The sequence below is a fragment of the Rhinatrema bivittatum genome, chromosome 5 (assembly GCF_901001135.1).
Source record: "Rhinatrema bivittatum chromosome 5, aRhiBiv1.1, whole genome shotgun sequence".
NCBI classification, from domain to species: Eukaryota; Metazoa; Chordata; class Amphibia; order Gymnophiona; family Rhinatrematidae; genus Rhinatrema; species Rhinatrema bivittatum.
The window spans coordinates 309360340-309375181 of NC_042619.1; the positions used below are offsets into that span (position 1 = coordinate 309360340).

Consider the following 14842-nt stretch of genomic DNA (forward strand, 5'->3'; position numbering starts at 1 on the left):
AACGCACGATGTGGCAGGTACGCACATAATGGCGGCGATCGCGGGACACAGCAAGGGCTACAAGGCCTGCGGAGAGAGGTTTATGTGCCTAAAGTGTACCTGTGGCAGTTAAGCATATAATGGCAAGCGGTCGCGGGATGCAGCAAGGCCTGCAAGGCCTGAGGAGAGAGATATATGTGCATAAAGTGACTAAGGAGGAGAAGCTCATAGGCAGCCGCTGAGGCAGCATGAAATAAAACTGTTACCTGATTGGCTGCAGCAGGTGAGAGAGCTTGGCTGACAAACACAGAACAATGCCCATTTTGTCACTGCATGGAAATCAACAGGCAGAATCATAGAAGAGAGATTCCCTATCCCCTTTATCACCGGTCAAGTATGATTTCCCTGTGGACCCAGAAAGGCGGTAATGAGGCTGGGATGCTCATGAGGGAAGATTCCAATGGTTTGGCAGGGAATTTCCTTGGTCTTTGTCTTCTTAAGGCACAAAGCTTATTTAGCCAAAAAAGGGAGTAGCAGGCAAGTGTGCTCCTCCACTGGGGCTCCAAGCGACAGGCTACAGTGGGCAGGCAAGACTCTCAGGGAGAGTCGAGTGCTTTTTTCCATTAGCTAGACCTTCAAGGTCATCAGAGCAGTGACGCTGATGACGCAGATCTCTCAGAGGGGTTTGGCGGTCTAGATGATGGGCAGCCAAGATTAAGGTAGCCGTCTTTGATCCTGCATGTGCTGGAACAATTGTGAGTTGAAATTTCTCAGCTGGGGTCCGACTATGAAGGGGGGATCCTGTCAAGGAAGGCCTGCGGTGGCCCCCAAGGCCTTTCTGTTCCATAGAACAGTAAAGAAATTGGTTTTCCAGGAGTGGAATACTCCACATGTGGGACTAAAGGTGGGGAGAGCTATGGCTAAGCTCTATCCCCTACTTGAGACTGATATTTTGATCTGCAAGGTTACTATGAAAACCACTTGGGCGGAGCATTCGGCCACGCTGGAGGTTGCTCAGGATCAGAAGTTGACGATCTACCTAAATAGGATGTTTGAGGTTTTGACCTTGAGCATGCAGGACTGGCTGCAGTGGGTGCAGAGCTTGCAAGCAAAAGTACAGGTTTCTTCGGCCTCCGCTAGGCAAGTGGCACATCTGGAGGCAGCCGTGGCTTATGTGATGTATACATCCTATGAGCTGTTTCAGACATCAGCCTGGATTATGGTGTCAGCAGTATCGGTTAGATGTTTTCTTTGGTTACGCAATTTGTCAATGGATGTCTGGTCCAGGTCCCAGCTCAGTGATCTCCTCTTTAAGGGGAGGTTATGGTGTGGCTAGGATCCTGAGCAACTAATAAACCTTTTGGGGGAGTCCAGAGGGCTAATGTTGCCTGAAGATAAGCCAAAGAGGGTATCACTCCAACAGGGGGGCTTTCTCATCTCAGAAGCAAGGATCAGAGCAGCAGCAGTCCTTTCAGGGTCTGCATAATTCCACCTGGGATAACTCTGGTCAAGTGGCTGGAGGCAGCAAGGCTGCACAATGAAGTTTAAAAAAAAAAAAAAGGGCAGTCAGAGTGAGATTGGTCCTTTGTTATGAGGAATGGACCAAGATCTTTGGACCAATGGCTACCTAAGATTTTGCTTCTCCGGTCTGAGAAGACTCATTTTCCCTTGCACATCGCGAATAGAGACACTGTGCTTACCACGCTAGAAGCATTTACAGCATCTGGAGCCAATGGTGACTGTGCCTCCAGAGGAATGAGAGAAGGGCAGATATTCAATCAGTTTGGAGTGTCAAAGAAAGAAGACATTTTATTGTCCATTCTGGATCTGAAGAAGATCAGTGCGGCATTCCGGGTACCTCGTTGTTACTTGGAAACATTAGAATTAGTAAGAGTGGAGGTTTGCAAAGGGGAGTTTCTGGCATCGGAATGACAGAGGCTTTTCAGGACAACAGAAGCTTCTGCAGTTGGCCCTAGGTGAGCATTTTTAGTTCCAGGAGCTCTAGGTAGGATTGACGACTGCTCCTTGGACCTTCACCTAAGTGATGATAGTGGTAGCTGTAGTGGTAGCTGCAGCCCTGAGAAGAGAAGGGTTCTTGGTACCGCTTCTCGAGGCAAAGTCAGAAGACATCATTACATGCCATGGGTGATGCAGAAGTTGTGGTTTCTGGACTGGGTGGTGAACCTAACATAGAGCAGCCTTATTCCCTTCCAATCCCTGGCGTATCTGGGGGCAAAGTTTGATACCAGGTTGGGAAGGGTGTTCTTCATGGCAGAGAGGGTGCAACATTGCAGGCTTAGGTCCATTGTCTATTGCGGCTTTGGTACCCAAAGTTGTGGGGTTATTTGCAAGTCCTGGACACTATGGTTTCTGCACTGGATTTAGTTCCATGGGCATTCGCATATATACAGTCTCTCCCGAATTCACCCTCTGAGGAATTTCAGCTCCTTACACGCTTCAAGGGGTAACCAAGTCCAGACCTTTGTGCTGGATTTCATGGGACAATTTAGAATGAGGAGTGGAGTTGGGGATCTTGGATAGGGGAGTGGTGTCCACCGCCAGCCTGACAAGAACAGACGGCTTAGGGTCGGTGGACATCCTTACAAGCATTGTGGTCTATCAATCGTGCGGTTCAAGTTTTGTCGGACAATGCGGCAACAATGGGCTCAGCGGCTGTTTGCTTGAGCAGAAATATACTTGGCAGCACTGGCAGCATCCCATGTAGCCAGGATGGACAATTTGCAAGTGGACTATCTCAGCTGGCAGTAGTTGGACCTGGGAAAATGGGAATTATTGCCAGAAGCAATGGAGCTATTTCAGGCCAGGTGGGGAGTTCCTCAGTGGGATCTCATGGTGACAAGGAAGAATGCTAAGGCAAGCAGTCGAAAGTGCAGCTCAGAAGGCATCAAAGTGTTGGTCCTTCTGTGGCCGGTAAGAGTTCTGTTATAGTGGTGCCAGAGGGGCCGCGTTGACACTGGTTTGCAGACTTGGTAAATCTTGCAGTCGGCAGTTCTCTGAAGTTAGGTCCTCTTCAAGGGCTGATTCAGCAGGATCCAATCTTTTCAGATTGAACGGATCGTTTTTTGTCTCATGGTCTGACCTTTGATAGGATGTAGTTGCAATTGAAGGGTACTCAGAAGCAGTTATTCCTCCTTACTTCAGGCCAGATGATTGTTCACTTCTTGGGCTTATGTCAGGGTATGGAAGGCGTTTGAGGTCTGGTGAGTTGAAGAAGGGCTTGATCCAACTTGAGTGTCGGTCCTCAAAATTGGACCTTTGCAGAAAGGGCTTGTGAAGGGGTTGGAATATAACTCTCTTTGTATTCAGATGACAGTCTTAGGCTGGTTTTTGTCAAGGTAAAGTGGATGGAGTTTCTTTGGCGATCCATCCAGATGTGGTTTTCTGACAAGCACTAAGCATTTACAATCTCCTTTTAATTGGGTGTACCCCTCTTGAATCCTCTATTTGGTGCTTAAAGCTCTTTAAGTTCACTTTTTGAGCCATTACGGGAGATGTCCCTGAAGGATCTTTCTCTGAATGTGGTGTTTCTATTGGCTATCTGTTCGGCCAGGCAAATTTTGGAACTTCAGGCCTTGTCGTGTAGGGACCCCTTTCTTCAAATTTCAGTGAATGGGGCTTCATGGCAGACAGTTCTGTCATTTTTGCCGCAGGTCGTTTTTTATTGTTCTATCTGAGACAGCTGGTTGAACTTACTGCATTCCAGGATCTGGATATTGTGGACCCAAAGAGTTACATTTGTTGGATGTCCATCGGTGTTTACTTCGGTGTCTGAAGGTTACCAATGGATTTCGAAGGTCTGATTACCTTTTTCTGTTCAGTGGAGCAAAGAAGGAGTGCAAGGCTTTGAAAGTTACGAATGCAGATGGCCGAAAGAGGCCCTAATTTCAGATTATATTTGAAAGGGAAGGGCACTTCCTGAAGGGGCCAGAGCGTAGGCAGCTTTCTGGGCGGAGTGTCAGTTGGTTTCTCCACAGAAGATCTGCCATGTGGCAACTTGGTCGTCGCTTCACACTTTCACCAGACATTTCGGGTGCCCAATGAGGTGCTGTTTGGGGAGCGTGTGTTGCAAATTGATCTTTCAGGTACCCACCCAGTTTAGGGGAGCTTGGGTACATCCCACTTGTCTGGATTGATCTGGGGTTCGAACAGGAAAGGAAAATTGGTTCTTACCTGCTAATTTTTGTTCCTGGAATACCACAGATCAGTCCAGAGCCCCACCCCATTGAAAGACCGATATCTCGGCTATGTGTATCATAGAGAAAACTGAAAAGATTTGTTTTTATTGTTTAACTTTTAGGGGTTTCGATCCCTGCTGTGGACAATAAGGGCTGTTGTTGAAGGGTTCTACATTTATTCCCCTGCTCACATAGAGGAGGGAGTTAGGTTAGCTTTTTAATTTGTCTACATCTTGGTGCTTGGGTACAGGTCAATACTGAGTGAGGACTGCAGGTGGCACTCTAGCTTATGTAGCAGTTTCAGAAAAGTTTTTGTTCTCTGACTCCATCTGCTGGTAGGAATGCAAAACTCACTTGTTCTTACTGATCTGTGGTATTCCAGGAACAAAAATTAGCAGGTAAGAACCAATTTTCCTTTTTGTCTGTGGGAAGTTTATTGGTAAAAAAAAGTGCGCGCGTGTCGAGCAGTGCTGGGAGTGGGTGCCAGTGTGATCTTTTGCAGGCAGGGCAGCAGACAGCTGCGATTGCAGACGTGCCAAGCCATGCAACTCAGGAGAGCTGTGGGGTTAATTTTAGAACCGGCAAAGTTTCAGCGGCAAAGCCACGCATAGCAGGTGCCATTTTGATTGGCAGGAACTGCTGAGGCACATGGTGGGACACATTTGCTCAGCTTTTAGAGGAAGAGAGAGATTGTGACATGGCATTGGGGGAGCAGCGTTGGAAGAAGTCTCGCATCTGTTCAGCTGCCATATGAGGGTCCTTAGGCCCAGTAGATCCCTCAGTGTATGTCAAAAGTGTGTGGAAGCCCAGGGGGATATCTCTACAGGGGAATTTTTCCCTGCAGGGACCTCAGAGGCCCCCACTTTACAGGCAGAGGTTGTTCGGTGACTCCTATCAGAGCGGCTGAGGAATCTTCCCTGTCCTCTCTCCTGCCAATCCCCTCGGGATTGGGCTCCAAGAGGGTTTTGCCTACCCCAGGGATGGATCTTTCAGACATTTTATGGGTGGAATTTTTTAAGGGTCTCCAGGCCTTCTGTCAGGGGAGAGAAGCTGCCTAGGAAGAGCCTAGGGATTGCATGCTTCAGAAGTCTCCCTCCTTAGGTCTAGAAAGTATTCCAGGGGAGAAATTAGAGAAGATGGCAGGTTGATGGGGAGAGGCAAAATTTCCTCAGTTGCCAGAGGATAAGAAGTCATCTCCCCAGTTTTCTCAAGCCAAGGGGTGATTTCAGTGCTCTTGGCATTTTCGCTCCTCCAGAGGTTCGAGTAGTCAGAGGTCTCCAATATTTGGGAGATCTCAGTCCTTTTGGCCAAGAAAGCTAGCAAAGACGGCGCCTCTGGCTCTGGAACCCTGCATTCATCCCAATGAAGTTTTGAGGGTCCATCTTCCGGTGCCGGAAACAGGCAGTCGCTTGTCTCAATTTTATCAGAGGTGGACCCACATCACTTCTGACCAGTAGGTTATGGAAGTGGTGTGCGACGAATACACTTTTTTGATTTCCCCCTACAACTCCATAGAAATGAAGTCAGTGGTCCAGTGCACACTGCAATGGTTGCTTGCCCTAAAGGCAGTGGTTCCAGTTCCAAAGGATCAGGATGGCACAGGGCTCTATTCCATTTACTTTGTGGGTCCCAACAAAGAGGGTTCGTTTTGACCTATTTTGGATCTCAAGGGGGCCAGTCGGGCCCTCTGGGTTACCCATTTTCGGATGGAAATGTTAAGATCAGTGGTCATGACAGTGAAGAAGGGAGAATTTCTCATTTCTTTGGACTTATCCGAAGCTTACCTTTATATTCCAATTCGCAAGCAGCATCAGCAATATCTGCGTTTTTCAGTGTTAGGTCAGCACTACCAGTTCCTAGCGTTGCCCTTCAGTTTAGCCATGGCACCCAGGACTTTTTCCAAGGTGATGGTAGTCATAAACACAGCCCTCAGAAAGGAGGGCATTATGGTTCATCTGTACTTGGATGACTGGCTAATAGAGGTGAGTCGTTAGAAGAGAGTCGAATGGTGACTGCCAGGGTGGTTCAGATATTGCAGCACCTGGGGTGGATAGTGAAATTAGCCAAGAGCAACCTGCAGCCATCTGAGGTCCTGAAGTATCTGGGTGTCCGATTTGACATGGTGCAAAGCAAGGTGATTCTGCCGGAGTCTCGCATTCAGAAGATCTGGGGGAAGGTCTGGGCCCTGTGTGGGCAATCGGCCCATCAGCCTTGGTTGTATCTGCAGATGTTGGTATCTATGGCCACAACAATAGAGGTTGTACCTTGGGCTCCTGCTCATATGCTACCTCTGCAGCAGTGTCTCCTTGCTCAATGGAATCCCCAGTCTCAGGAGTACAATGTGATGCTTGCCTTGCTGCCGGAGATGAGGCGGAAGCTTCTCTGGTGGTTGAGAAGGGATCATCTAGAAAAAGGTATGGATTTGGAGACTCCCGACTGGTTGCTGGTCACCACGGATGCAAGTCTCCAGGGCTGGGGACCATACTGTCAGGTCGAGTCCCTCCCACCAAGGAGGGACTCGAAGTTGACAAGTCTCTCTAGAAATGGATGTCCTTCTGCCATGGGTGGAACTTAATTTACAGGCATTGTCAGCCTCTATATAGCAAGAGTAGACAACGTGCAGGCAGACTATCTCAGGCGTCACAAATTGGATCCAAGAGAATTGGAATTGGCTCCCAAAGTGTTTCGTCTTATCGTGGATGACTGGGGGTGTCCCTTCTTGGATCTAATGGCGACTTGCAAGAATGTGAAAGTGGAGAGATTTTACAGTTGGACAAGAGATGTCCAAGCTGTCAGACTGGATTCCTTGTTCAGGCGTGGCCACAAGAGAATTTACTCTATGCATTTCCGCTTTGGCCTATGATCGGCCGTTTGCTGCAGAAGATAGCACAACATCCAGGCATAGAGTTTATGGTGGCCCTGGATTGACCATGCAGGCTGTGGTACGTGGATCTGCATCATCTTCTGATGGGGGACCCTTGGCAACTCCCTCTGGGGGAGCTGATCAATAACAGATTACTAAGTCTGCCTCCCTTGGCGGGGTGAGCGCTAACACATGCTTCTTTGCCCACTTTGGTGCCTGTTCGCTTAATCTTTGAATTTTTACAAGGAGGTCTGAGTAAGGGATTAGACGAACTCACTGAAGGTGCAAGTGGCTGCAATAGCATGTTATCGGGGCCACTTGCAGGGGAGACTGCTCTCTTCTCACCCAGACGTATTTAGGTTCTTGAGGGGAGTAAAACACCTTAGACCTTCCTTGCGTTTCCCAGTACCCTTGTGGGATTTTAATCTGGTTCTTGCCTTTCTTTCAAAGGTGGATTTGGAGTTTCACTTAAACCAGTCAGTTGTGTTACTATCCTTGGATAAGGTTATGGATGGTAAGGAATACAGGAAATTGCGGCCATAGGACGTGCGGTGGCACTTATTGCATTATCTGGAGGTTATAAATGAATTTCGGAAATCATATAGGCTTTTTGTTCTTCACCGGGGGGTGAAGAAGAGGGAGGCATCTTATCGGGGTTTGGTGGCTCGTTGGATTAAGGAAATAGTGACAGCAGCTTATGTGGATTCTGGGAAGCCTCTTCCGAGACAAGTCAGAGTGCATTTGACCCAGGCTCAGGCGGTTTCCTGCGCAGAATTTTGTTTGCTTTCTTCAGCAGAGATTTGTAGAGTGGCAACTTGGTCAGCTTTGCATACTTTTGCCAGGATGTGGCGGCACGGGAGGATTCTGCCTTTGCTAGGGTAGTGCTGCTTGGGCCTTAGGCAGCCTCCTGCCATTTGGGGGGGGGGGGGTAGCTTTGGTACATCCCACTGGTGTGGTCTGGCTTGCCTGGATGAAGAGGAAGGTGAACTTACTTCTTACCTGATAATTTCCTTTCCTTGAAATAAGGCAAGCCATTCCATCTTCCCACCCAGGGCTGCCTTGAGGTGGCCGACTTTCTTCTGTGTTGCTATATCCTTGTCCAGAAAGGAATGAGGTTCCAGGATCTTTCATGCAGCTGGACTCTGACAAATTGGATAAGTGAGTTCCTTTCTTCTAAGATACTCTGATTGTCCTAAGAGACTATTGTTAGCGGAGCTGAGTCCAGTACATAAGAACATAAGATATACGTAGTGGATCAGACCAAGGGTCCATCAAGCCCAGTATCCTGTTTCCAACAGTGACCAATTCAAATCACAAGTACCCTGCAGTTATCCAAACTACTAGCTACTATTGCTTATTTATTAATAGCAGTTTATGGAGTTTTCCTCTAGGAACTTATCCAAACCATTTTTAAACCCAGCTACACCAACTGCGTAACAACATCCTCTGGCAATGAATTCCAGAGCTTAACTATGAGCTGAGTGAAAAAGAAATTGTTTTTATTTGTTTTAAATGAGCTACTTGCTAACTTCATGGAGTGCCCCTAGTCCTTCTATTATCCGAGAGAGTAATAACCGATTTACATTAACCTGTTCAAATCCTTTCATGATTTTGTAAACCTCTGTTATATCCCACCTCAGTCATCTCTTCTCCAAACTGAACACCCCTACCTTCTTTAGCCTTTCCTCATAGTAGAGCCATTCCATGCCCCTTATCATTTTGGTCGCCCTTCTCTGTACTTTCTCCAGTGCAACTATATCTTTTTTGAGATGTGGCAACCAGAATTGCACACAGTATTCAAGGTGAGGTCTTACCATGGAGTGATACAGAGGCATTATGATTTGATTTCCACCATTTTATTTGCCATTCTCTTCCTAATAATTCCTAACATTGGGGCCGATGAAATACGGTGTGCTGAGCTGAGAGCGCACTGTTAACCTGCAGTTGGACGCGGGTAGAATAGGCGCTAATCATTCAATCTCCTAATGCAATAAGGGCACTAGCGCATATTCAACGCGCGTCCAACGCAGAGTGAATCTAATAGCGCTCATCACGTGCAAATGCATGTGAATGAGGTTATTAGGCATTCACTCCCGATGCAAAAAAAATGTGCATCTCGGATGCACATTTAACTGTCATGTATTAACACCTGCCAGGAGCAGATGTTAATAGCTGTGCACATCAAAAAAAGATGAAAAATAAAAGAAATAAAACAAAAAACCCCAAATTGACAGTCGGACTCATCACAAAAACCGACGCCGAGTTTATCGACGTCGGTTTACCTTACCGGCAGAGAGCCACAAAAACAGACGCCGATAAACCTGGAGTAGGTTTTCGTGACAACTGTTCGCTGCTGAAAACCGACGCCGATAAACTCGGCATCGGTTTTCGTGTCTATCTGCCGGTAAAGAAAACTGATGCCAAGTAAAACCAACATTGGGTTTATCAGCGTCGGTTTTCCTTACCGGAGGACAGCCACGAAAACTGACGCCGATAAACTCGGTGTTGGTTTTCAGCGGCGAATGGTTGTCACAAAAACCAACGCCAGGTTTGTCGGCGTCGGTTTTCATGGCTGTCCACCAGTAAGGTAAACCGACACCGATAAACTTGGCAACGGTTTTCGTGAGCGGCGTACGGCAATCATGAAAACCGATTGGGTTCACGTTAGCAAGGAAGCGCTAGGGTCGCGCATTGCAAATGTGACCCCCTCGTTTAAATATTGCATGACGCCCACCTCGGGGGCGCCTGGAGCGCGTTAAGCGAGCAGGCGCTGACTGTTCAGCGCCCACTTTCTACGTGAGTTTGTTGCATCGGCCCCATTATGTTTGCTTTTTTGACTGCCATAGCACACTGAGCCGACAATTTCAATGTATTATCCACTATGACGACTAAATCTCTTTCCTGGGTGGTAATTCCTAAGATAGAATCTAACTCTTGGGCCGATAAAGTAAAAGTCGCGGGAGAGCGGGCAAGTGCTCGCTCTCCTGGCGTGCGCATAGGCCACTCTCCTGTGCGTGCAATTTAGTATTCACTAGCGCGTCCCTAGCGCCTCTTTTCAGAAAAACAGTTTTTACTTCTTTTCTGTACACTTTCCCGGTGCCGGCAGAAATTAACGCCTACCTTTGGGTAGACGCTAATTTCTGAAAGTAAAATGTGCGGCTTGGCTGCACATTTTACTTACTGAATTGCGCGGGAATAATTAATAGGGCCATCAACATGCATTTGCATGTTGCGGGCGCTATTAGTTTCGGGGGGGTTGGCCGCACGTTTTCGATACGCTATTACCCCTTACTGAATAAGGGGTAAAGCTAGAGCGTCGAAAACGTGCGTCCAAATGCGGGTTAACAGTGCGCTCCACCGGAGTGCACTGTACTGTATCAGCCTGATTGTGTAATTATAGCAAGGGTTATTTTTCCTTACTGCATCATCCTGCACTTGTCCACATTAAATTACATCTGTCATTTGGAAGCCCAATCTTCCAGTCTCACAAGGTCCGCCTGTAATTTATCACAATCCACTTGAGATTTTGTGTCATCCGCATAATTTTGTGTCATCCGCAAACTTGATCACCTCACTCATTGTATTCCTTTCCAGATCATTTATAAATATATTAAAATGTAACAGTCCAAGTACAGATCCCTGAGGCACTCCACTATTTACCTTTTTCCACAGTGAAATCAGACCATTTTATCCCACTCTCTTTTTTCTTTTAACCAATTTGCAATCCACAAAAGGACATCGCCTCCTATCCCATGACATTTTAGTTTTCTTAGAAGCCTCTCATGAGGGATTTTGTGTTTCCATTGTTGTTAAAAAAAAAAAAAAAATTAAAAGAAAGTAATCCACAAGGGTAAGTTGGATAGGATTCAGTATTAGTGTTAATGTTTAGTGGTTAGTGTCCAGAATTTGCTTTTGGAGAAATGCTGGCTGGCTGGTGCCTGAGCAGAACTACATGAGGTTGATGTCAGCAAGTCTTTGTTCTCTGTCTCCACCTGCTGGTTGGAGTGCACAACCCACTGGTATGGACTGGCTTGCCTTACTTCAAGGAAAGGACATTTTCAGGTAAGAAATAATTTTAACGTTTGGATTTCAAAATTAATCTTCAAACGATATCTGCCAGCCCCACCTTTGACCCTACCTCTTTTAGCTTAGCATTCCTGTTTTGGAATCAGAAAGCTGAAAGTTCATATTTCAAGGTCCCCACCTAAATAATAGGCTGTAGCACTGGCACTTCAGTGAGTTTGAATCCTGCACAGGAGACCAACGGAAACAGATATCTTCCAGAAAGAGAAGAGACAGTTCCTGGTAGGTACTCAAGATGTGGACAAAATAATGTTTTATTGTGATTTCTCCATGTAACTCAAGAGGGTGTGTGGCATTTATTTACAGTGGCATTGTGTATATGCTGGAATGGATTTCAGTGCTGCTGACTTCTGAGGGGAAGGGGAGTAAAGTAGGTGTGGGATAAATGATATTTTGTCCTCAAATCCCCAGCTGTATCTTTATGTGGTACATTTTATTTTGACAGAGATTCCTATACCGCCGAAAGTTCTGTCTCTGTGGAGTCTTTTACTCCGCCTCCATGCTGCCCAGCATTACAGATCTGGTACAGTTCGAGGTGAGCATGGGCAACTATGGGAACAAGTTCGATGTGACCTGTAAACCTCTATCCTCCACAACGCAGTACAGCCAAGCAGTGTTTGATGGTAAGTGAGAGATCAGGAGCGTGAGAGAGACAGAATGAGAGAACAAATTGAGGAAAGTACATAGAAATAAAGGTCACCAAACAAATTGAAAATACATAAGAGGAAAAAGAGTGTGCTAAAGGAAAAAAGGAAACATATACACACAAATCTGCACAATTACCAGCATTTTCTAGCCCTGCAATCTGCTGTAGTCTCTTGTATTTTCACAGAGGACTCTGAATCTGGGACTCAGAAGGATGTGGTGGGCTTAAGATCTGGAGCTCCTCAGGAGATGTGGGACCTCTCTAGGGAGCAGCCATGGATGGCTCAGGATCTGGAGCTCAGGGGGGTGTGATGTGCTCTCCATGGGATGCATATATGGGGAATTCAGGATCTGGAAATGAACAATGTGATTGTGCAATAATTGTAGAGAGCACCCTTGGAGGATTTTGGATATGGAGCTCAGGGGTATGTATAATCTCCATAGCTCCAAGAATGCATTGGGGTTAACCGGCATGGAGCATTTTTTATTTTTTATTTTTTAATTTCCACTTTTTCAGATGTTTCAAAGTGGATTATATTTAGGTACTGTAGGCATTTCTCTATCCCCTAGAGTTACAATCTAAGGGCATGATGCATCAAACCGCGTTAGTGCTCTAATGCGCAATATACGCAATATTTTACACCTTCTGCCCAGATAACCTCCTCTATTATAATGACCTTCTTTGCATGCAATTTGCATGCATGAATAATGCAAATGTATGCAAATAAGGTCATTACTAGTCATTTGATGTAAATATTTTATCACGGCCAATCGAGAAGTTGGTCAGTTGCGATGAAATAATACCTATTTGAAATGCGTTAGATCTAAGGCGGGAGGCCTGGATCCCTAACGCGGGTCCTGAGGCTCCTGCCGCACATTTAAAGTGGCAGAAAAAAATAAAAGATTGCAGTAAACTGGGAGGTTTAGCAGGTGTCAGTGTTGATCCCCATCTCAATCTGGGGCCACCAGTCAAGGTGGCCCCCAACTCCCCCAAAATGTAAATAATAAAAAAAACCATGTGACGGTGGTGCCAGCTCTCCCTTCCCCCCTCCCCAAAGCAAAAAAATAAAAAGTGGCCTCAGCCCCCTCAAGCAACAGACCCCCCCTGAAACTGCATACCTCCCGCACCCCCAATTGACAGAGATCCCCCTGAAAGTAAAACAAAAGGGTCCTGGCCACGGACTCCCACCCCAGACCCCCCTCCTGCATCCCCCCGAACCTTTAAGGATCCAACTTAGGGGGCTGGTGCATCCTAGCATCCGGCCGGTCGGTGCCGACCTGACCTTGCCCAGACCATGTGACTGGGGTAAGGTCTGGGGATCCAGTCACATGGCTGGAGCAAGGTCAGGTCGGTGCCATTTTGAAAAATGGTGCAGACTGAGCCAGGTGCTAGGGTGCACCTGGCCCCTACGCCCCGGCCCCCAGTGCCCTATCATAGGGCACTGGGGGCCGGGGCCACCTTCTTTAATTTTGTTTTGGGGAGGGGGAAAGCAGGGCCAGGACCGTCGCCACATTTTTTTTTTAATTTACATTTTGGGGTAGTCAGGGCCGCCTCGACGGGCAGCCCCGAGTTGAGACGGGAGTCAGCACTGATCCCTGCTCTACCTCCCCGTTTACACATCTTTTTTTTTTCAGGCCAGCGGCCCTTTAAGGCAATGGCAGTCCCAAAAGGTTGGGGCCACAATCACGTTAAAGGGTCACTCGCTGCGTTATTTTGTCCTGTGGTGTTTGGCCGTGAAACAAAAGATTGCGCCATAAAGCTGCAATGCTTTTTTTAAAGAGGGGCCTCACTATCGCAGTGAACCCCCGACCCCCCCCCCCCCCCATGAAAACATATTGCAGTTTAGTGTAGCCAGAGGTAAGTTTGTACTTGAGATAATGGAGGGTGAAGTGACTTACCCACACTCACAAGGAGTGGTGGTTGGATTTGAACTGTGATTCCCTGATTTGCAACCCACTGCTCTAACCATTACACTACTCCTCCACTCCCTGAGGAACAGCACTAGTACAACAGCATTGGACTTTCAACCAGGCTGGAAGTGACCTGTATGAAGGGACCATAATTAAACCCCAAACTTCAATGAGCATTGGGAGGATGGATTTTTATTATCACATCACTAACATTGGTGGCTATGGGGATTATTGCAAACCTTGGAGGCAAGACAGAGAAGGGGGCCTTAGTGTTGGTTTGTGTATGGGTTTTTTAAGAAGTAAAGTTGAAGATATGGCCTACTAGAGGAGGAAGTGGAAGCCTTCACTGCAGAAATTGTGCATGCTTGAGACAAATATAGAGAACAATAGTGGGAAAAGGGTGAAGAGGACAGGTAGGACATTGGGAAAGGGGGAGTTGGTTGGTGTTGGATTGTATAAGGGAATTTATATGTGCATCTACCCAAACTGGATGAATCTCACCTGGGCAGACTGAATTGGTCTTTATTTGCTGTATTTACTATGTTACTATACAGTTTTGGAAGTTCAACATAATGGAAATCAATAGCATGTGTGTGCTGGAATCCCCCTTGCGAACACTCAAGGAGGACTCAGCAGCTGTGTATTGAATTATGTTGTGTTACTTGTAGGGAACTTTTACTACTACCTGCCGTGGTATGACACTAAGCCTGTAGTAGCTCTAAGCTGTTTCTGGGAGGATGTCACAAACAGAATAGATGCTCTAAACATCATGCAGGCAACTCATGACAAGCTGGTAAGTACTGAAGGAACTCTCAGTATACAGGGTAATAGCAGATAGGATACAGTAGTCAGTGTTGGGCATGTGGATCAGGCAGCACACATGAGGTCAATCAAACCACAAGCGAAAATGGTAGCATGAGGGAAGAGTCAAGATGCAAATGTACAGTGAAAATAGGAAAAGATAGTGCACAAGGGGACAGTCAAAATAACAGGGTGAGTGAGTGCCCAATCTGCATGAAAAGCTCAGAAAGTGCTATGGAATAGTCGGGCACAAGGTTTGGCAGGCATTGTAACAAACCAATGAAAGAATCAAGGGATGGTTAGCACTTGAGGGATTGGAAAGTGGCTGGAAGGTGAGAGTCAGTAAATGCAGAGTGGATGAAGG

At 46.8% G+C, this 14842-nt stretch overlaps 1 protein-coding gene across 1 annotated transcript in view; it reads left to right on the top strand.

Annotated features, from left to right (window-relative positions):
• FER1L5 (fer-1 like family member 5) overlaps positions 1–14842 on the top strand; it is a 495517-nt gene that overhangs the window by 89438 nt on the left and 391237 nt on the right. Inside the window, exons 18-19 of the mRNA XM_029603280.1 lie at positions 11567–11744; positions 14346–14470. Coding sequence (XP_029459140.1) covers positions 11567–11744; positions 14346–14470 — 303 coding nt within the window. The remainder of the gene's footprint in view (positions 1–11566; positions 11745–14345; positions 14471–14842) is intronic.